The sequence below is a fragment of the Python bivittatus genome, unplaced genomic scaffold, assembly GCF_059951505.1.
Source record: "Python bivittatus isolate LINGU-HERP-01145 unplaced genomic scaffold, Pbiv_v1 ctg000080_np1212, whole genome shotgun sequence".
Lineage (NCBI taxonomy): Eukaryota > Metazoa > Chordata > Lepidosauria > Squamata > Pythonidae > Python > Python bivittatus.
In genome coordinates, this window is record NW_028277035.1 from 85,196,535 (window position 1) to 85,219,255 (window position 22,721).

General features: G+C 37.9%; 1 protein-coding gene across 1 annotated transcript in view; it reads left to right on the forward strand.

Moving 5' to 3' along the window:
- The window catches only part of P4HTM (prolyl 4-hydroxylase, transmembrane), a 28,168-nt gene extending 6,269 nt beyond the window's left edge, over positions 1 to 21,899 (forward strand). The window contains exons 2-9 of the mRNA XM_088134469.1: positions 372 to 453; positions 4,336 to 4,526; positions 5,487 to 5,583; positions 7,759 to 7,921; positions 9,941 to 10,126; positions 10,227 to 10,317; positions 16,980 to 17,103; positions 17,247 to 21,899. Coding sequence (XP_087990595.1) covers positions 372 to 453; positions 4,336 to 4,526; positions 5,487 to 5,583; positions 7,759 to 7,921; positions 9,941 to 10,126; positions 10,227 to 10,317; positions 16,980 to 17,103; positions 17,247 to 17,464 — 1,152 coding nt within the window. The 3' untranslated portion in view covers positions 17,465 to 21,899. The remainder of the gene's footprint in view (positions 1 to 371; positions 454 to 4,335; positions 4,527 to 5,486; positions 5,584 to 7,758; positions 7,922 to 9,940; positions 10,127 to 10,226; positions 10,318 to 16,979; positions 17,104 to 17,246) is intronic.
- The last annotated feature ends 822 nt before the right edge of the window (positions 21,900 to 22,721 follow it).

A 22,721-nucleotide genomic window follows, 5' to 3' on the forward strand; every position in this document is an offset into this window, starting at 1 on the left:
GTATTAATAAAAATGTACATTGTTTAATTCATTTCCATCTTCATTCCATCCAATACTTAACAAATTTACATCAATAACAACTAATATTTTATCAAATTTATATATTGTTCATATCTAATGAAAAGTGTTTAAATTTATGCTTATTTTTAGGCCTGCCAATATAGTGTTTGTGTATCTTTGTATGGTTTAATTAAATACACTACCACTTAGCATCATCACTGTGTCCTGTCCGGAAAGCTTAGTTAATGTTTTCTAACACATCAGGTGAAATTTTCTGACCAAATCACAACCATAACTCCTTTAATATATGCATGACATAATTCTACTTGTTGGAGTAAAAAGTTAATTCATTACTTTACTTTCTTTTCAAGGTGGGCCATAAACAGAAGTTGGAACTGGTTCCTAACAAAATCCATGTTATGAAAACTCTCAGCCTGAAACCACTTCTTTTTGGTAAGAAATAGAGGCTACTTAGAAATATATCTGTATATCCTATTCCAGGTTCTGTGTGGATCATTATAGGAACTTAGCCATCTGTCTGTCTGTCTACCATATTTATAACCTACCTGCTCCTGGTAAAACCACCACACAGTTGATTTGGTTGGTTGACATTCTGCTTAGTATTTAACACATCTCATAAGATCATCTTTTGTTTCTCTTGGTCATAGAGAGTCTGTGGTGCTCTACACAAACATTGTGTTGTGTATAACTGTCAGTCACTTTATATGTAAAAAACATGTATGTATGTTTATATATCCCAACCTCTCTCTACTGCAGTGACTTCCAGCCTATGTTTCAGATGTGGCCTGCCAGGTTTTTCTATCAAATCTTTGAAGAGACACACTGAGACTCTGCTTTCTGTAACCTTTTAACTTCCTTTGTGTGTAAGAGAAGGTGAAGAACAATTGCTGACCTTCTCTTGCACACTGGAATATTATTCCTTTTGATTATTTACTCCCTTTCATTTATGAGAAGGAAATGAAAGAAAAAAGAAAAGAAAAAAGATCCGCTTTTGTTGAGGTCTGATCCAGTTCCACCAATTGTAGATCATTGTTTATTTTACTGAATGTAATATGGTACATCAGGAATGATTTTATTAAAAGAACTGGAAGCCACATACTCTAGATGGAGCTGGTGGCACATATAACTTGTAATAGCCACTAGGAATATACTAAAAGCACCTTTGAATGCAGTTAGATTACCTTTCTCTTTCTAATGAACAAATTTAGTTTTGCCATCATATTTATCCTATGATAGAATTCGTTGATCCTGACAACATTTTGGAAATTATTGCAAAAAACAACAAATGGACATTTTGTGGTATTTTGTGATTAGCATCTTTACTGTTAAAGATTCCATGAAAAAAAAAATTAAAGGCAATAGAGAGGTCCCGGCTCAACATGCTCACTGATAACTGAGGGCCGAGATTATATCGCATAGCCAGTTTCCAAGATTCTGCAACTTAACCCCTCGTTCCTTGCAATACTCTGAATCTTTGAGAAACTTGCTTTCTAGATTGTGAGCTGCCATAAGGTAGCTCCACATTCCTCTCTCTCTCATACACATATAGCCCAGATTTTTTAAGACACTGTACAATGGATATGTCTTTCTCCTCAGAATTTTGTGTATATTTTTTTAGAAATTAAACTTCTTCCTGTACAGCCTTGCATCTAGACACAGTTAAAAACTATACACAGTTAAAAACAGACTAAAATCTTATTTTTTTAAACTCTTCTCCAAAGGTTTTTAAAACATGATTTCCCTATTCCTGCCTAAGGTCATTTCCTCACTAGTGATTGACAGTGTCTTTTAGTACCCAAAAGCTCTCATTACTTTACATTAGCATAGTGATGCTATAAGATCTATAAATCATAGAATTGAAAGGATTACCATTTAGGTAGTCAACCACAAGCTCTCCCAACTTCAGTTGGGTAATTAAAGTCTCCCATCACTAGTTTCATGCTTACTTTGAAAGATTTGCAGTTTTCTTCCAGAAGACATCATCCACATCTTCTTCTTGAAAAGGTAACTGATGACATAGCTTTTGCTAAATTCATTCACTTGGATTTATTGAAATGGAAGATATAGTGAGAAATTCTTGCTTGTTTAACCTAATAAGCTGTTTTTAAAGCGCGCACACACTGTTTTCATTGGTTTCTAAATACTTAGTATTCATAACTTGTGACTTTCGGAAAGGTTTCCTTTTAGGCATGTGCGTATGTTCATGTAAACTGCAAAATAATATTTGAGCAAAAGAAAACTAATTAAAGGCAGAAGCTTGAGAAGTAGATGATGCAGAGAAAAAAGAGAGGTCAGTAAGTGGTTCCTACTAAGCAGTTTAGGCCCAACACTTGTAATGTTTCCATCACCACACAGTAGTTTGTAGATTTCAGTTCTTTCTGTGCCATACATAAGGGTTATTTACCATTGCAGGACTGTCATTTTGCATCTTGCCAGTGACAACATAGACCCCCATGTTGTTTCTTTCATAAAGTTGTATACCCAGGTAGCATCTAGGTTAGCCGCCGCTGGAATTTGGAGTGAATTTCAGCTCATCATTATTTGCTTTCTCAATAATTGTTTTATTGATGTGCAGAAGATGAATGCCTTCCACACATACAATCTAAAGCAGCCTCTGCTCTTAAAATTTACAGCAGTTTCTTCAGCCTGGTGCCCTCTTGATGTACTAGTACTGGTTTTACATTTTTATAAGAGACTGTTTTAAGCCAATTTGATTATGGCTACATATATATATATGCAGTAGAGATGAATGTATGAAATTGAGAAGCAATAAGACTACCAATGGAAACAATTTGGAAATGGGAGACAAAATATCTATGCAGAAATCTGAAGAGTGGCAATGGGGGAGGGAGGGAGGCATGCAGCTACAGAGAGAAGAAAAGCAAAATAATATTTTAAGTGACAGTAAGTTAAAGTGAGCAGAGAAAGATCCTGACATCAGATAGCATTCTCTGGCTAGCAAGAACAACCAGCTGGTAGACTGTTGGATTGCTTCAGCCATGCTTTCATGATTGAGCAGTTTCAGAGTCTGTGTACCCAATATCATATATAAAGCCATGTTTCTTGAATTTATGTGGATCTGGAAGAAATTCAGCAGCTTGCAAAAACTCCCAGAATGTCCCAGATCTGCAGATAACTCATCATTGCTGGTATTTGCTCAGCATAATGGATGTTGGAGATATGCAATTTTCATTGATTCTTTGAATGTACTCCTCAGTGAAATAAGGTGAATTAAATTCTGCCCTCCTTTAGAAAATATAGACAGATTTCCTGGTGTGGATTATTATAATAGAGAGGCAATCTCACTAAAAATGCATTCTCATGAAGCTCCAGTTTCAGTTTTTTATTGACAGTACTTCAGTTGTTTAGACAGATGTTTTGGCTTAGACTTAACAACTGTTGAAATGAGGGCAGTCAAATTATCTTGAATGGTGCTTTCCCCAATATCTTAGAGTTCTAATTGAGTCATTATGCCTTTTTCCTGCTTAGAGATTAGTCATTTTTTAAAACCACTATTTTCCTCTCTCTTTGTTTAGGGGAAAAGCAACTTTAATTTAGAGACATTTGTTTAGTTGGAGCCATTGTTAAAGAAGCCTTGGAGTTTTGATTGCCAGACCCCTCTGAACTAGTTAGCAGAATTTGGGTGTAACCTTGGAAATTTTATTTGCACACAGAATGTAATTTGCGAACTTTGTATTCTAAGTATGCCACAGAAAATTAATTGTGGATTGTGTACATCTTATTTTGGCATGAAATTAACTTCTGTGAGCATTATCCTTGGGTATTTGTTGAAAACATTAATTGTCATCTCACTCCAGTTCAATGAAGGCCTTTTAAAACTTAACAATACATTGCTTGTTATTTTCCTCATTATAACTTTGTTTAATCAATAGATGGTAGGGGAGTTAAGGACAATGGTCCTCTAAGAGAATTGTGTTTTCTTCAATAGTACTCTTTGCTTTTTTATTTTGTGTGAAACAGGTAACAATTTCTGAGCTCTGTTGGCTTTCTATCAAATAAAAGCCTGAGTCTAAGCTTTCATCATAAACCATAGATTATTTAGTGTGATATGTTTTCCTGATTTGTTCACAGATATTTAGGCAGAGTACCTTTTTTAGGATGGGAAACTCGGAGATGTGCAGAGTCTTGACACTACTTCCTTGCCTCATAACTATGGAACATCTGGCCCCAACTCTACTTCATGACTTCATAAATCATTTTAAATATCACTAATGGGCATTTGGGCAACTTTGGTTTTTTAAATGTTCACCTTTTGATAGAAAATTTCATTTTCTTCTGCTTTCTTCCATTTAGAAATCCCAGATTTCCTGAGTGAAGATGAATGTAAATTAATTATTCATTTGGCTCAGCTGAAAGGCCTACAGAAAAGCCAGATTTTGCCCACAGAAGACTATGAAGAAGCTATGGAAATGATAGATATCAGCCAGATGGATATCTTTAATCTGCTAGATCACAACCAGGATGGACAGCTGCAACTGAAGGAGGTATTCAGAATGGAATGATTGGCTATTAACCTCATTCAGATATAACCCTGAATGAAACTATAAGAATAGGTCTGAGAGCCTTGGGCTGGTACATAGCCTCGTCTCCTCTTGCACTGTTATGATGAGAAAATTAAATGTATTTGTAACAGTTTATAATTACATTTGAACTTGGATAAACTTCACTTTGTTTTGACTACTGTTTGTCCTAACAAACCAGCTTCAATATATACTCTCCCTTTTATTTGGATAAACGATATTTAAAACCAATCATTTCCTAGTTTAAATGTAATGAAAAACTGGTTAGTTGAAAATGGAAGCATATATTTCAGTTTTCCTTTTGTGGCTATGCCAGCAGAGGACAGAAGAGGGGATGGGGAAGTATGATATCCTGGGGCTTACATCTGTAATGGAAAACAGTGGTTTAGTATTGTATCCGAATGAAGCCATACTGTATGAATATTGAGCATTCTGAAGTATGAGACTTTAAATATCTTTAATTGTATTTTGATATCCTAGTGCAGTTCTGCATGTACTGTAATTGACCAATATATGAGGACAGATCTCCAAATAAAACAAATACCTGGAGGAAATTTTCTCTCTAAAAAAATTGTGGCCTTTTGTAATATGCTGGGATCCAGTACAACCAGAAATACTCTTTAACTATGGGTGCTTCATAGATAATCTATTAATAGCATTTACCAGTTAATTTTCAAATTAGTGGATTCTACTAAAGCTTCTAATTATTGGCTTTATTGAGCTTGTTGGATCTATTTCTTGCATAGAGTAGCATAAGGTTTGTGATTCTTCATAAAACACGAACAATTCATGTGTGATTCCAAATCCACAAATAGCTGATTCACACATTCATGAACATCATTGATCAGTTGATTATATACAGCTAAACATAACTCATTTTTAATATTAACGTTGTTATGTGTGTGCACTGTATTCTGATTGCAGGTACTGACACATACCCGCCTAGGAAATGGTAGGTGGATGACACCTGAGAGCATCCGAGAGATGTATGCTGCAGTGAAAGCAGACCCAGATGGCAATGGTGAGAAAGAAGGAATGCTGTCTTTTAATATACTGTATATCATTGCTCCCTATTATTCTGCCATATTAGATTAGAACAAATATAAAAATAATATCACAGTTTAGCACATTAAGTACTAATATTAGGATCAGATCAGGTGTTAATAAAAACAGCCAAAACAGTTACAATTAACAAGAATTTCAACAAATATGAAGCAGATCATCCTTAACTTTATGGGCAATCAGACAAAATTTGGTGTTTTGAAACCTTATATTGAAAGAACCCTGAAGTTGAAATGTAGGTAAAAGGCTATGTGCAGAAATGTAGTCCATTTACAATTTCCAAATTCCAAATATGAGATTTATTTTTTAGATATGAAATTATTTTTGACATTGATGCATATTCCCAAAGTTTAATCTGTTAGTTCTTTTACTGAAAGGACTGATTTCCAATGAGAAACATAGTATATCCTAGCAGAAATAATACGATACGATACGATACAATATGGTACGCCAGCTCAGTATCCTTTGTGAAAATATAAAGTTTGGTGATACTTAACAGAAAAACAGTGGCAGAAAAAAAAAGTTATATTTAAAATTTGTTTCATTCGAAAGTGAATCATCTTCCAAAATTGCTAAGTTTTGGTCCATTGCCACCAGTTATGGAAGAACTATCCAACCCAATTGTTACATTGCTAAGTTTTTTTTTAAATACATATTATGCATATTGGTGAATCGTTTTCACCAACCTTCTCTCCCTGAAAATTCAGGTTCTGTTCTATTAGTTTAGAAATGCATTTTTCACCACAGGGAAGCAACAGAGAAGGTAAACATCCTATGTCCTACATATATCATTGATATGGATCTGTTCTGTTACCCTTACGTTTACATCCTCCTGTTCCTTTAAGGAGCTCAAGGTAGTTAGGATCACTTCTCATTCTGTCTTTACAGCTCTGTGAGGTAGGCTGGGCTGAGAGAATGTAACTGCCACCCAGTCACCACTGAGCTTCATGGTTGAGGGGGAACTTAAGGGTGCTGGAATAGGATCAAGGGAGAGCCAGGTTTATTCCAGCACCCTTAAGCACTCTGTGCCTTGGAGAACCACCACTGTTCTGGGTATTCTTTGTAGCTCTTAGAAACCTGACATCTTCACTTAAAGGTGTGCCACTTGTCCAGAATCAACTGCCACAACTGTTACATTTTCAAGGTTTTTTTTGTTTTAGCTCATAGACTTCATATGACTCTCCAGCACTCCATTTGAAGTCCTCAGCATCTTAAGATGATGGTGCTGAAATTGAACAGCAAAATAGCCAATTTTCAATTATATGGTTTTTTATTTCTGTTTTTGTTTTCAGAAATGACAATGAAAATGAAAGTATGAGGCCTCCAGGAAGCAAACTATTCCCATTTCCATACTTTACACTATACCTGCAAGAAATATTCTAAAATTACCATGCTGCTGTCAAAATCCAATAGCATGATTACAGTCATTTAGGAGTAGGGCTGAGAGATTTTCAGTATGGAAATGGGAATGGTTTCTTCTTCCCATTCCCACCCCAAACATTAGAACAAAAAACAAAAAAATCTTGAAAATGTACAGTTGTAGCAGTTGTTTCTGGACAAGCGGCACACCTTTAAGCAAAGATGTCATGCTTGCTACTACAGTATATACTAAGGGGTGGGGTAGTAAACTTATCCAGAGGTGCCTGCGGGGAGGGTGTCATAAAAGTCAAAATATCAGCCACACATGGCAAAAGGGGTAAGGCTTTGATCACACAGTGACAATCACCATCTTGACTTTTTAAACACTTCTACCCCAATAGATACCCCTGGCTTTAGGTGCTGACTGCTGTTCAAAAGCCAGAGAATAATTCTTCTCTGTGATATTTTGTCTTCAATTTCTTGACTTTTAGATTTTTACTTGCGTTCTCTTCTGTTAATTTCTGCCCTTCCCCCGCTTTTTGTTTGCTAGGACTGTTTCTTTTATTTATTATATTTAGAAAGTCATTCCTACCCATTAATAGCCCCTCCCCTCCATCTATGCTATAGCTGCCCAGTTAAAGTAATCTCATAGCGATCGCCAGAGGATTGTTGGCCCATGTGGTTCTGATGTTGCACACCCTCTTGCAGCATGTTTACACTGATCAGTCTGCGGCCTGACATAGGCATGTATGTTCTTTTCCTTCATTTTACTCAGGTGTTCTGAGTTTGGAAGAGTTTAAACAATTGAACATTCGAGACTTCCACAAGTATATGGGTAGCCGAAAGGTGAAAATGAGTGATCTGGTGCGGAACAGCCAACATACGTGGCTGTACCAAGGTGAGGGGGCACATCAAGTCATGCGCTCCATACGGCAAAGGTAAATTTATCTCACTCAGCAATTTTTGCCAATTAGCCTTGCTGTTGGTTTGCTGATCAGTTTTGCCAAGATTTATAAACCAATGCAATATAAGGAATTAATTCAACTACTTTTATTAGCTGCCAGATGTATTATTGCAAAGCACTAGAAATCTAAATGGCATTTTGTTTAGTCAGTGGTATATAAAAATGTGGGGAATTGTACTTGCTGAAAAACAAAGGCAAAAACAAAGGCAAAGAATCTTGAATTTCGAAAGGATAGTTTTAATCAGATCTGGTCACTGTTTATAAACAGAGTTTTCCTAATAGATTTTGCTAGTTAAAATGCCTTTCTGGGTAATAATGTTCAATATGGATCCAGAAGATGTGTGCATTTCTCTTGATTACATAGATATTCAGTGAATTATATATACATATACACACATATGTATCCTCCCATGTTTTGATAATTTTAATTTTAATTTTGCATTTTCTTTTATCTTTGTTTTGTATATTTCAATTAAAAAAAATTAAAAGCTTTGGAAAGAGGATCCCATAATTACTCAGCTGAAGCAGAGAAAGAGACTGATTAGCCCTTGCAGCTCTTTTGCTCAGTTTTATTAAATCTCAGCTGAATTAAATGAGTTTTAGATGATTTTGATATTACCATTTAATATTTACACCGGGAGTCTCAAACTCAAATTAATATCAAGCCACATAACATAAAATGCAGAAATTGGTGGGCTGCATTTATGCACATGCAAAAATGCAACAAATATTAAATATTAATATTATTAATAAAATGTATGATTAAATTAATACAATAATTACAATAATTTAAAAATAATTGGCATTAATAAAAGCAAAAATATATTGCCTAGAGTAAATCAGTAAAACATTATTTTATTATTGATTGATTGATCGATCACGTTTGTATAGCCGCCCATCTCACATATCTTATATCGTTGTGGCTTCAATCTCCAAACTACTGTACCTGTTGTCCCACACCTCACTGTTGTGTTGTTCTGCACACTCACCAGCACCAACTAGCATGGGCAAATGGCGATGTCACTAGCAGTGACCCCTCTGCCCGCATGCATGGCCATCTCACACAAGCGCAGTACCCGTGCGCAAGACAAGGCAACAAGGCAGGACAGGCTCCAGGCGTGCCTTAAATGTTTGAACCATCACAGACTACATAAAAGAATTCAACAGCTGCATGCAACCTACGAGCCACATGTTTGAAACCCCCAATTTATGCTTTACTCTTTTGAAGATACTGTAAGAACATGTTTACTAACAAATTTATGTTGACTTGCTGTAGCACTCACTGACCCACCCCTCCCCCCCGGGGTATCTGATTCCCTCACCAGCACCATATGAAAAAGATGCAGCCAAAACTTAAAACAGAATTAGTGCCAGGCTAGAAAGTCCTGCATATGTTCAGTATGATTTGCTCTTATTTTAAAAATAACAGTTGTGAGGTGGATCAGAATCACTTTGTCAGAAAATTTTCTTGCTATAGCTCTGCTGCAGATCCTCTTCATCTCAGACTGATATTTGTCCTGATATTCTTACAGAATGGCTGGATAGTGCTAAGCATGCTAATTGAAAAGACAGTGTGTTTAGAATTGCAACATGAATGTGCTGAAACATCCCTCTCTGTTATTTTTTCCATGTTTCTTTCTGAATAGTTTAGATGCTTAATTATTTCTTCATGAGCTTTTATGTTCCATTTGTGTATTAGGCAAGATTTTTTTGTACAGTATTTTGTATTTTGGTATGCTCCCTTTTTTGTATGGGAATGGCTGCAGATGATCAAGGCCAGCATTATGAGCAGAATTTTTTTGAAATAACTCTGCCTCCACCAGTACAACTCTTTTCAAATGAATATTAAAAAGCCCTTTACAAATGCTCTAAGTAATCCTGATGGTATGGTACTGACTAGGGAATCCCAGTGGCTTGATGGGAATATTTGTGGGTGTCTGGAGAGTTCCCTCTTTCCTTCTATTGGCACGCCTCTCTGCTTGTCCTTCCTCAGGGTGATTCACTTAACCCATCTGCCGCCAGAGATCGTAGAACACAGCGAACCGATGCAGGTGGTCCGCTATGACCAGGGAGGGCATTACCATGCTCATATGGATAGTGGACCGGTGTTCCCTGAAACTGCCTGTAGTCACACCAAACTGATTGCCAATGAAACTGCTCCATTTGAGACGTCTTGCCGGTAAGCCTAGAAAGTGAAGACAAAATGGATTTCCTGGCTATCTTGCAACAGTGATTGCCTATTGTTTTTGGGATAGTAAGTATTGTTCTGTTTCTTACAGCTACGTGACAATACTGTTTTACTTAAATAACGTGACAGGAGGAGGTGAAACTACTTTTCCTATTGCAGATAACAGGACATATGAAGAGTTGGTAGGTTTGTCTTTCCTGTACTGTAGGTATTGGTTGTTTCTATAAAACATTAATTATTCATTTGATTTATATCTCATCTTTCTACTCAATTAAGTTCTTAAAGAAAAAACAAAAGTAAAATTCAAAATGCAGAATAAAAAGCTCAAATTAAAACAATGGCTAACATTAATTAACATCCAAGCCATTGTCTTATGTGCCAGATAGGGGACAACTTCAAAAAAGCCTCTCCTGTAAAACATAAAGGTCAGACAGATTGGTAATGGGAAAGGAACTCCTTAGATAATCAAGCCCTAAGCATTTTAGTGCTTTAAAAGTGAATGCCGTAGCTGTAAATGACACTTGGTAATTGCGGATCTTTCAGTACAAGAATAGCAGATTAGCTCCAGTATTTTACAGCAAATGCAACTGGCAGATGCTTTTTAAGAGTAACCCTTTGTAGAGAGTATTGCAAAAAAGAAGATAGATAAATGTTGCCAAATGAGTTGGCTCAGGAACAAAAGCAGCTGGTCCACTGCCATAATTGTGTAGTTCCACTTCTCATCACAGCCATCAGTTGCTATCAAAAAGCACCCCTGGGACAGACTTGTGTTTTCAAAGACTGTGCAACTGAGCACCTTCATACAGATAGTAAGCAGCATGGGAACAAGACGGAACCCTACCAGACAGCACAGGTCAGTTGCCTAGGTGTTGAATGAGAGACCCATATGATTACTTTCCGAACATGGCCTAATAGGAAGGAATAGAACCACTATTAATCCCATAGAGGAGTAGTATGGTTGATGATATTGAAAGCCACTGCAATACTCAAGGGAACCCATAGGTCTATACCCTCCCATCAGATTTCCAGAATAGATTGTCCACTAAAGCAATCAAGGCAATCTTAGTACCATATCCCAGCCAGAAGCCTGTTTGAAATGCAATAGATAATCATATAATAAATATGCATTTGAATTCAATGTCTTTTTCAGTCACTTTTCCTAGAAATTAAATGTTTAAAATTCACCTTATCTCCCAGATCAAGAAAGTTTTTTCAACCTTCTACTGCTTCTTTAGGCAGGGGGGAACATATTTACCCATAAGGATTGTCCCAGGGCAGTTTACAACAGACTAAAATCACACAAAAGTCATACAGTTTTAAACTAACCTTAAGTTGGAATTCCAATAGTTACTAGGAATTCTCCACTGGACATTGGAGGTCTTACTCTGAGTAAACATACAAAAATAGGGCCCTGGAAATCAATTGTTTAAATTTTATTTGAGAGTGTTCTGAAGAAAGACGCTTAGCTTACATTTCTTGTAATAAGAAAAAAAAAGCTGCTGGCCAATAAATTAAGAAATCTTTTTATTTAGTTAAAAAGTTTTAATTGCTAAACTGATTAAACACTGGGGACCTAGTTAAAATATTAGGAGACATTTATTGCTGGTTTCATAAATATGGAGCTTTTTAATATATATATGTAGTACTGTGCAAAAGTTTAGGCAGGTGTAAAAAATGCTGTAAAGTAAGAATGCTTTCAAAAATATATATTGTAATTGTTTATGTTTATCAATTTACAAAATGCAAAGTGAGCAAACAGAAGAGATTTGTTGTTGTTTAGTCGTTAAGTCGTGTCTGACTCTTCGTGACCCCATGAACCATATTGCGCCAGGCCTTCCTGTCTTTCACTGCCTCCCTGAGTTTGCTCAGTTTCATGCTCATTGTTTCAGTGATGCTATCTAACCATCTCATCCTCTGCCGTCCTCTTCTCCTTTTGCCTTCAATCTTTCCCAGCATCAGGGTCTTCTCCAAAGAGATCTCTCTTCGCATTAGGTGACCAAAGTATCTGAGCTTGAGCTTCATTATCGATCCTTCCAATGAGCAATCAGGGTTGATTTCCTTTAAGATTGACTGGTTTGACCTCCTAGCAGTCCAGGGGACTCTCAAGAGTCTTCTCCAGCACCACAGTTCAAAGGCATCAATTCTTCGGCGCTCAGCCTTCTTTATGGTCCAGCTCTCACAGCCATACATTACTACTGGAAAAACCATAGCTTTCACTATGCAGATCTTTGTCGGCAAGGTGACGTCTCTGCTTTTTAATATGCTATCTAGGCTTGCCATAGCTTTCCTCCCAAGGAGCAAGCGTCTTTTAATTTCATGGCTGCAGTCTCCGTCTGTGGTGATCTTGGAGCCCAAATAAATTAAGTCTGTTACTGCTTCCATTTCTACCCCTTCTATTTGCCAGGAACTGATGGGTCCAGATGCCATGATCTTAGTTTTTTTAATGTTGAGTTTCAAGCCAGCTTTTGCACTCTCCTCTTTCACCCTCATCAAGAGGCTCTTTAGTTCTTCTTCACTTTTTGCCATTAGGGTGGTATCGTCTGCATATCTGAGGTTGTTGATGATTCTCCCTGCAAACTTAATTCCGGCTTGTGATTCTTCCAGCCTGGCATTTCTCATGATGTCCTCTGCATATAGGTTAAATAAGCAGGATGACAGTATACAGCCTTGTCGTACACCTTTCCCTATTTTGAACCAATCGGTTGTTCCATGACCGGTTCTAACTGTTGCTTCTTGGCCCGCATACAGATTTCTCAGGAGACAGGTAAGGTGGTCTGGTACTCCCATCTCTTTAAGAATTTGCCACAGTTTGTTGTGATCCACACAATCAAAGGCTTTTGCATAGTCAATGAAGCAGAAGTAGATATTTTTCTGGAACTCTCGTGCTTTCTCCATGATCCAGCGAATGTTGGCGATTTGATCTCTAGTTCCTCTGCCTCTTCGAAACCCAGCTTGTACATCCGGTAGTTCTCGGTTCATGTATTGCTGAAGCCTAGCTTGTAGGATTTTGAGCATAACCTTGCTAGCATGTGAAATGAGTGCAATTGTGCGATAGTTTGAGCATTCTTTGGCATTGCCCTTCTTTGGAATTGGAACATAAACTGACCTTTTCCAATCCCGTGGCCACTGTTGCGTTTTCCAAACTTGCTGGCATATTGAGTGCAGCACTTTAACAGCATCATCTTTTAGTATTTTAAATAACTCAGCTGGAATACTGTCATCTCCACTAGCTTTGTTGTTAGCAATGCTTCCTAAGGCCCATTTGACTTCACTCTCTAGGATGTCTGGCTCAAGGTCAGTGATCACACCAGCGTGGACATCAGGGACATTAAGATCTTTCTTGTATAGTTCTTCTGTGTATTCTTGCCACCTCTTCTTAATCTCTTCTGCTTCTGTTAGGTCCCTGCCTTTTTTGTCCTTTATCATGCCCATCTTTGCACTAAACATTCCTTTCATATCTCCAATTTTCTTGTAGAGATCTTCTTCCCCATTCTATTGTTTTCCTCGATTTCTTTGCATTGTTCATTTAAGAAGGCCTTCTTATCTCTCCTTGCTATTCTCTGGAAATCTGCATTCAGTTGCTTATATCTTTCCCTTTCACCCTTGCTTTTCGCATTCCTTCTTTCCACAGCTATTTGTAAAGCCTCATCAGACAGCCATTTTGCTTTCTTGCATTTCTTTTTCTTTGGGATGGTTTTAGTTGCTGCCTCCTGTACAATGTTACGGACCTCCGTCCATAGTTCTTCAGGCACTCTGTCTACCAAATCTAATCCTCTAAATCTATTCATCACCTTCACTGTGTACTCACAAGGAATATGATCTAAGTCATACCTGAGTGGTCTAGTGGTTTTCCCTACATTCTTCAATTTAAGCCTAAATTTTGCAGTAAGAAGCTCATGATCTGAGCCACAGTCAGCTCCTGGTCTTGTTTTTGCTGTCTGTATAGAGCTTCTCCATCTTTGGCTGCAAAGTATATAATCAAACTGGTTTCGGTATTGACCATCTGGTGATGTCCATGTGTAGAGTCGTCTCTTGTGTTGTTGGAAAAGAGTGTTTGCTATGACTAGCTTGTTCTCTTGACAGAACTCTATTAGCCTTTGCCCTGCTTCATTTTGTACTCCAAGGCCAAACTTGCCTGTTATTCCGATTACTCCTTGACTTCCTACTTTAGCATTCCAATCCCCTATGATGAAAAGGACATCTTTTTTTGGTGCTAATTCTAGAAGGTGTTGTAGGTCTTCATAGAACCGGTCAACCTCAGCTTCTTCAGCATCAGTGGTTGGGGCATAGACTTGGATGACTGTGATATTGAATGGTTTGCCTTGGATACGCACTGAGATCATTCTGTCGTTTTTGAGGTTGTACCCCATTACTGCCTTTCTCACTCTCTTATTGACTATGAGTGCAACTCCATTTCTTCTAAGGGTTTCTTGCCCACAGTAGTAGATATAATGGTCACCCGAATTAAATTCACCCATTCCCGTCCATTTCAGTTCGCTGATTCCCAAGATGTCGATGTTCAATCTTGTCATCTCATGTTTGACCACATCCAGCTTGCCTTGGTTCATAGATCTTACATTCCAGGTACCTATACAATATTGTTCTTTACAGCATCAGACCTTCTTTTCGCTTTCAGATACATCCACAGCTGAACGTCCTTTTGGCTTTGGCCCAGCCGCTTCACTCTTTCTGGAGCTACTTGGAATTGCCCTCCGCTCTTCCCCAGTAGCATATTGGACACCTTCCGACCTGAGGGGCTCATCTTCCAGCGTCATATCTTTTAGCCTTTTAACATTGTCCATGGGGTTTTCTTGGCAAGGATACTGGAGTGGGTTGCCATTTCCTTCTCCAGTGGACCACATTTTGTCAGAACTCTCTGTCATGACCTGTCTGTCTTGGGTAGCCCTGCACGGTATAGCTCATGGCTTCACTGAGTTACGCAAGCCCCTTCGCCACGACAAGGCAGTGATCCATGAAGGGGAACAGAAGAGAAATCTAAATCAAATCAATATTTGGTGTGACTACCCTTTGACTTCAAACCAACATCAATTCTTACACTTGCACACTTTGTACACTTGTACCAAGTCAGGGATCTTGTAGAATTAGAGTCAGGTGTATGATTAACCAATTATATCAAGCAGGTGTTAATGATCATCAATTTCATATGTAGGTTGAAACCCAGTCATTAACTGAAACAGAAACAGCTGTGTAGGAGGCTTAAAACTGGGTGAGCAACAGCCAAACTCTGCTACTAGGGTGAGGTTGTGGAAGACATGTCACAGGTCATACACCATGGCAAGACTGAGCACAAGAACAAGACACAAGGTAGTTATACTGCATCAGCAAGGTCTCTCCCAGGCAAAAATGTCAAAGCAGACTGAGGTTTCAAGATGTGCTGTTCAAGCTCTTTTGAAGAAGCACAAAGAAACAGGCAACGTTGAGGACCGTAGATGCAGTGGTCGGCCAAGGAAACTTAATGCAGCAGATGGAAGACACATCATGCTTACTTCCCTTTGACACTGGAAGATGTCCAGCAGTGCCATCAGCACAGAACTGGTGGAAACCAGTGGGACCTAGGTACACCCATCTACTATCTGGAGGAGTCTGTCCAGAAATGGTCTTTGTGGAAGAATTGTGGCCAAAAAGCCATACCTCTGACGTGGAAATAAGGCTACATGACTCAACTATGCACAAAAACATAGGAACTGGGGTGCAGAAAAATGGCAGCAGGTGCTCTGGACTGATGAGTCAAAATTTGAAATATTTGGCTGTAGCAGGAGGCAGTTTGTTTGCCAAAGGGCTGGAGAGCGGTACAATAATGAGTGTCTGCAGGCAACAGTGAAGCATGGTGGAGGTTCCTTGCAAGTTTGGGGCTGCATTTCTGCAAATGGAGTTGAAGATTTGGTCAGGATCAGTGGTGTCCTCAGTGCTGAGAAATACAAGCAGATACTTATCCATCATGCCATACCATCAGGGAGGTGTGTGATTGGCCCCAAATTTATTCTGTAGCAGGACAATGACCCCAAACATACAGCCACTGTCATTAAGAACTATCTTCACTGTAAAGAAGAACAAGGAGTCCTGGAAGTGATGGTTTGGCCCCCACAGAACCCTGATCTCAACATCATCGAGTCTGTCTGGGATTACCTGAAGAGACAGAAGGATTTGAGGCAGCCTACATCCACAGGAGATCTGTGGTTACTTCTCCAAGATGTTTGGAACAACCTACCTGCCAAGTTCCTTCAAAAACTGTGTGCAAGTGTACCTAGAAGAATTGATGCTGTTGTGAAGGCAAAGGGTGGTCACACCAAATAATGATTTGATTTGGATTTCTCTTCTGTTTGCTCACTTTGCATTTTATAAATTGATAAACATAAACAATTACAATATATATTTTTGAAAGCATTCTTACTTTACAGCATTTTTTCACACCTGCCTAAAACTTTTCACAGTACTGTATATAGATTTTTTTATTCTGCTTTTATTATTTTTATAAATAACTCAAGGTGGCAAACATACCTAATACTCCTTCCTCCTCCTATTTTCCCCATAACAACCACCCTGTGAGGGGAGTTGGGCTGAGAGAAATGACTGGCCCAGAGACACCCAGCCAGTTCTCATACCTAAGGCAGGAGCAGAACTCAGTCTCCTGCTTTCTAGCCTGGTGCCTTAATCACCAGACCAAACTGGCTCTCTTTTTATGGGATTTATTTTTATTTATTTTATTTATTTTATCTCTTTTAATGATCTCTATATAAGGTGGTACGAATAATGGTAATTGAAGAGGTCCTTTTATATTTATATATTCCCCAAGACAGTAGCCCAATAAACATCTTTTCTTCAGTCTCTAATCCAGAATGACGTTGACCTACGTGATACTCGAAAGCATTGTGATAAGGGAAATCTACGTGTAAAACCTCTGCAAGGCACTGCTGTTTTCTGGTATAATTACCTGTCAGATGGGGAAGGTAAGTTTCCTCCCGGGGCAGCATTGCTCTTTGTATTAAGTTTTTATTTATCCTTGGTTGGCTACTTTAGAAAGCTTATAGCTGCAGAAAAGGATTAAGCTACAGTAATATGAGAGCAATCCCTGGAATCTTGTTTTTTGCAGGCTGGGTTGGTGATGTTGATGAATATTCCTTACATGGAGGCTGTTTGGTCACTGAAGGAACCAAGTGGATTGCCAATAATTGGATCAATGTTGATCCCAATAAGAGGCGACAGCTCCAGTTCCAGGAGGAAATGGCTCGATACATAAACAGTGAAAATGAGGACCAAAGTGAATGGACTGTGGACAAATCCTACAGCAGTGTACATGTAGAGCTGTAATGTTCGGACATGCCTCTGGGTTGACTTGGAAGCAACTTTTTTGCACTAGCCATTTTCAGCTCTTATTTTCTCCCACATTTCCCAATGTTCATGTTTCTTCAGAAAAGGTAGGGTTGTATACCTAGGTAGATTGGTGAAAGCAGAAGCGGGGCACTTAATGCAGTCTGAGGGGAAATGGATTATTTGGAGAGAAGGGACAGTGACTGAATGCATATTTTGATTTAATCGCTGTCTTTGCTTAAGGAGATTCTGAGTCTCTCCGTGAATCTTCCCTGTGACATATGCAATCAACCTTCAAGGTTCATTATCCTCCTGACTTGTTCTACTGAATGTGTTTTTCTTTTGGCTGGCTTTGTAACTATAATCTTGTAACCTGCCCTTCTCTTCTCCTGTCCCAGTATCTCAGTCTTTCCAGGCAACTGATATTGCTTATGTGAGGGCAGTAAAGCTCCATATCAACAAAATGATTGCTGCATATTCTAGGTTGCTCTGTATAGAGTGAAACTGTCGCTCTTAGCCTGTACTGTATGGGAACAGATCACTAGTGTGGTATAAAGGTTAAGATGTTGGACGAAGACTAGGGAGACTCAAGTTCAGGTTCACTCTCAGCCTTGGAAGCTCATTGGTAACTTTGGGTCAATACCCAACCTACCTCTACGAGTGGCTGTTGTGGGGATAAAATGAAGAGAGATCTGGCTTGGGCTTCTGAGAAAATGTGGGGTATGATTCTAATAAGTACAATTTGACAGTGCAGTGCTATGCATATCTATTCAGAAGTAAGCTGACTCCCAAGTAAGGGTGAATAAGATTGCAGGCTTAAATCCACAGTTATGCAAAGGGTCGTGGGCATGTTTATGCAGGGACTAAAGGTACTAGAGGCCTTCCATGGGATAGCGTATGCTGATCATGGAAATTTTTCTCAGGGTCGGACATAGTTCTGAATTATGGATTCGGAAATATTTATACCGATAATTATCAGGGAAGTAATGGAACAGTTAATGTGTGCAATTGGAATGTGTGTTGTATATATTATTGTTATTTTAGTCATTTCACCTGCGTGTTTAATGTGAGAAGTTCTTTACCTATGAGAAACCTTTTGTTCTGTTTAGATTTTTATTTGGGCCAGTAGCATACTGTGATGTTACTCCTGGACGATAAATATGTATTTAGATATGCAGTGTGGAACCAGCAAGGTTCTTAGTTATGATACAAAAAGAGTTCTGCTGGATTAGGCCTAAGATATATGCAGATCAGCCTGGTGTTTCCCATTAAATGGATAGCACTTTTCCACTGTTCCTCTGCATTCAGTGAGATACTGTTTCTGAATAGGGGGGCTTGATATAGTAATTAAGTATAATAGTGTCTGGTAGACCAATCCTGAATGAATCAGACATTTAACTCCATTTTAAATCTGTCAAATAAGTAGACTTGCTGAGCAACATCTTGGACTGTGAACTGCATTGTCTGGAATATTTTGTTCACTTTGTTTGTTCTTCCTAATTGTTTTCTAACTGAAGAGCCCTCAAGTAATATACAAGTAGTCCTCGTTTAGTGACTTCCTCGTTTAGCAACCATTTGCACTTATGACGGTGATGAAAAATTAACTTTATGACCAATCCTTGCATTTATGGCCTTTGCAAGTCTGTAAAGCAAAGGAAAGCTCAAGTAAGATCGTAAGCACAATCACGGTTTCATGTAGCAACTGCTTTGCTTAACGACCAAGTTACCAGTCCCAATTGTGATCACTAAACAAGGACTACCTGTAATCCTTTGTCATCACAAAGGTTCTTTGACCATCTTATCACTTGATTGTCTTTTCATGCACTTTTCCTAACTGTAAAATACTTGGGGGGGCTGAGACTCAGCAAAGGGAGTTTTCTTTGTCTCAGCTGAAAGCGTGAGCTGCCATTGCCCCTTTCCTCATTTATTGACTTGAGTACTGATACTTTTACTAATAGGTGTCAGTAGTAAAGGGGAAGTGACATTAAACAAGGAGACTGTAGAATTTCTGTTGCACTGCATTGTACCACAGGAGAGTCCTAGTTCCTGGCAAACATCCTCATTTCTTATACGAAGACTGGGATTAATTGCTTTTTCTCTCTTATTTGGGGAGACTGAAAAAGGATTCCCAGTTACAGAATTCTTAAAGGAATCTGGGCATTGAGTTCAAGCAAACTGCAAGTTTTGGTGGTAAACATTAGTAGCTTGCTGCAGAGAACAGGAGTGCTTGGCCTAGTTCACATTTAAATCATAGTGATTACATTTACCTCTCATATAGCTCAAAAGAACAATTGTTGGTTTTGACCTGCGAAAAGTAATACTGTAATGGCCGTTCTATCCTGATGAGAAAATGAAAGGTGTTTCCCATCTCCTGTTATGCTTTGATAAGACTTCTATCTGGGGACTAGAGGAACATGTTATAAGGCCTCAATCTGGTGGCTGTTATTTTGCCCGGGTGCCTCCACTGCTACATAAACAGCACTAAGTGGTAGGACATTTGCATGCTAAAAGACTTGCCCTTCCTACCTATAGCGTCACTGAGGTAAAAGCTGGGGTTATTGTGATTGTTGACTGTTGTGTATGGAATCAATTTGTGTTTGCTTCCAGTGAATTTCATTCCATGCAATTAGAAGTAACCACCTCTGTTTTTATTGGAGCTCTTCAGTGTTGCCTTAGAGAGTCGCATAGCATGTTGTCTCCCAAGCCAAACATAGCCCACCCACCATGTTATGTAATGTGACAGATGCTTGACCGCAATCTTGCTAGTCCATTTTTGTAGTCCCAGGTAGACAAAACCCAAAGCCTGGGGGCTTACGTGTCACTTGGTGGAAAACTAGTTATGAGCTCTCCTGTTCTACTAGTGTGTTTAGTGAACAAGTTGCAAAACTTTCCCAGATGATATCTTAAGAACCAATTTAAAAAGCAATGAAAAAGTCACTCCAATCCTCAATAGTGTACTTTTAAATTTAATGGTTTTCAGCACAAACTATTTTCATGAAAAATATCTAGGATTGCAGCTTTATTATAATTCTGTTGCAATTTTTCATCTGGAAAAAATGTAGTCGCTCAGTAATCTGACCTTGAAACTTCTTGCATTTCCAGATGTGGCCTTAATTCAAGAAATGTCACTTAACAGGTAATTTAGTAAGTCATTTAGAAATTTTATTAATTCCTTTTTAAGACCTGTTTAATAGCGTCAACCTACGATTCATTCATAGGTCCTATTTCATCTCACACTTCTGAAATGCAAATAGGTTGAATGCAAAATAGACACCACCAACCTCCGTTTTGCTGTTTACTCTGTACTGGGTCTTTGGGATCTTGTGTCATATGCGAGAGTTTTGAGAGGGACTGCACCTCTGCCTTGGGTTTTTTTCAATTAGCAGAGACTAACCCAGAAAAATATAGACATGTTGTATGGTGTTAAGGAGCCATCAGTAGGTTGGGTATCTGATGGTGCTTTGTGGCTGCAATCTACAAAAACAAAAACCATTGCCAGGAATGTGTGGGTGCTTTAAACAGCTGCATGGCTTGAGAACAGCCTGGTATCCAGCTTTCAGGAATGTACAGGGGGTTTTGGCACTCAACCACACAGAGTGAAGTGAGTGGCATTACTACAGTGGTTTGTTTTATTGAATCATGCTCTTTATTATCCAAAGGGTTGTCTTGTATCCATATGAAGACTTGAACTTCTTAGTAACTATATCTAGTTTGAGTGATGTGATTTTGCCAGTTCCATATTTGTAGGTAACTGGTCAGTACTGAGGGTTTTTTTTATTTCTGTGTGTTCCCTACAATTCTGCATTTTTGGATACTTTTTTCCTTATTTAATATTTATTTAATTTATTGTGTCCCACGCACTGATGTCAGGCTGTCAGTCCTGCAAATAAACATTTGAAACCCACGTTCTTTGGAAGTTCTATTCTTAATTTAACGTGAGTCCTATGTTGTAACAACTATCAGACTCCACGAAATATGTTATTCTCTAAAGGGGAGCAACAAAAACATCCCTATTTATACTGACATTCTTAAACATATAAACAGAGTTCCTCCTATCTTGTGCAATGATTCTGTATGTTTTCTAAATTTCCCTATAATGCCAACATTTATCAGCATAGTTTATTTTTAAATTAGCTGTCACTCCTGCCTTTTTATTTGATGTCTAATGATATTACTATTAAACTTTTAAAGTAAAGGTATGCTACAAATGCATACATTTCTTACAAGAGAAAAGTATCTAATAATACTATCTATGCCCATGATCCATTTTTTTTTTTTTTTAGGAAATACTTTCAGGCTGTGAATAGTCATGAGTAACTTAGTGTTGAAAACATAAGCAAATACAAATAATATATTGGGTTTTTGATGCTTTTGAGAAATCTAAAATGTAATCCTGATGCTGCTTCATTGGACAAACATGATCTGATCTTCTACAAATTTACATGAACCATGTGTTGCTTGCTTCTCTTTTTTAATTTTTCCTAGTAGACTCAAGGTGGGTGAAAAACTACTTCAAAGACTTTTTGTTGAAATTAAATCATTTCAATCATGAACTACACTATTTTATTTATAAATTAATTGAAATTATATTTTTTGAAAAACAGGGAACATCTGTCATAAAGTGTGTGGGTGTGTATACGCATACATACGCACACATAATGACAAAGGCAGAAAATCAGTGTAATACCCAAGATGACTACTACCACACGGACTACCGCAGACATCATCATATGCTGAGGAAAATAAAAGGAAAATGACACACCAGAACAGGGCACAGAGATTATTAATCCATTAACAAAAAGAACTAAGTGGCAAATTATAAAAAAATAGCTGATTATTAGTCAAGTTAATCTTTTTGAAGCCAAATAAATTATTAACCTGTTCAAACATGAATGAGTTTAATATTCTATAAAAATTACTACTTTAATTTCCTGTTCTAAAAGCATTTAAAATCTGTAGCTGTTCTCACTGCATAACAATTAAGGTCAAGAGAATGGTAGTACTTTTAAAACTTTTAAAAACTTCAGACATAGTTTCTATAACAGTAAAATTCCTTCATTAAAAAGTTGTTTTAAATCTTTCGGTAAAATGAATATTGTTAAAATGAAAAATCAAATTAAATTAAATTAAATCACAGAGGATTTAAATAAACTATAGACTGAATCTAGAAACTGACCCATACTAAGAGAAAAAAATTCCCCTGGAGAAAAAAACTATTGTATTTGTGAACCAATAGATAGCTTGGTCTTTTCCTCTG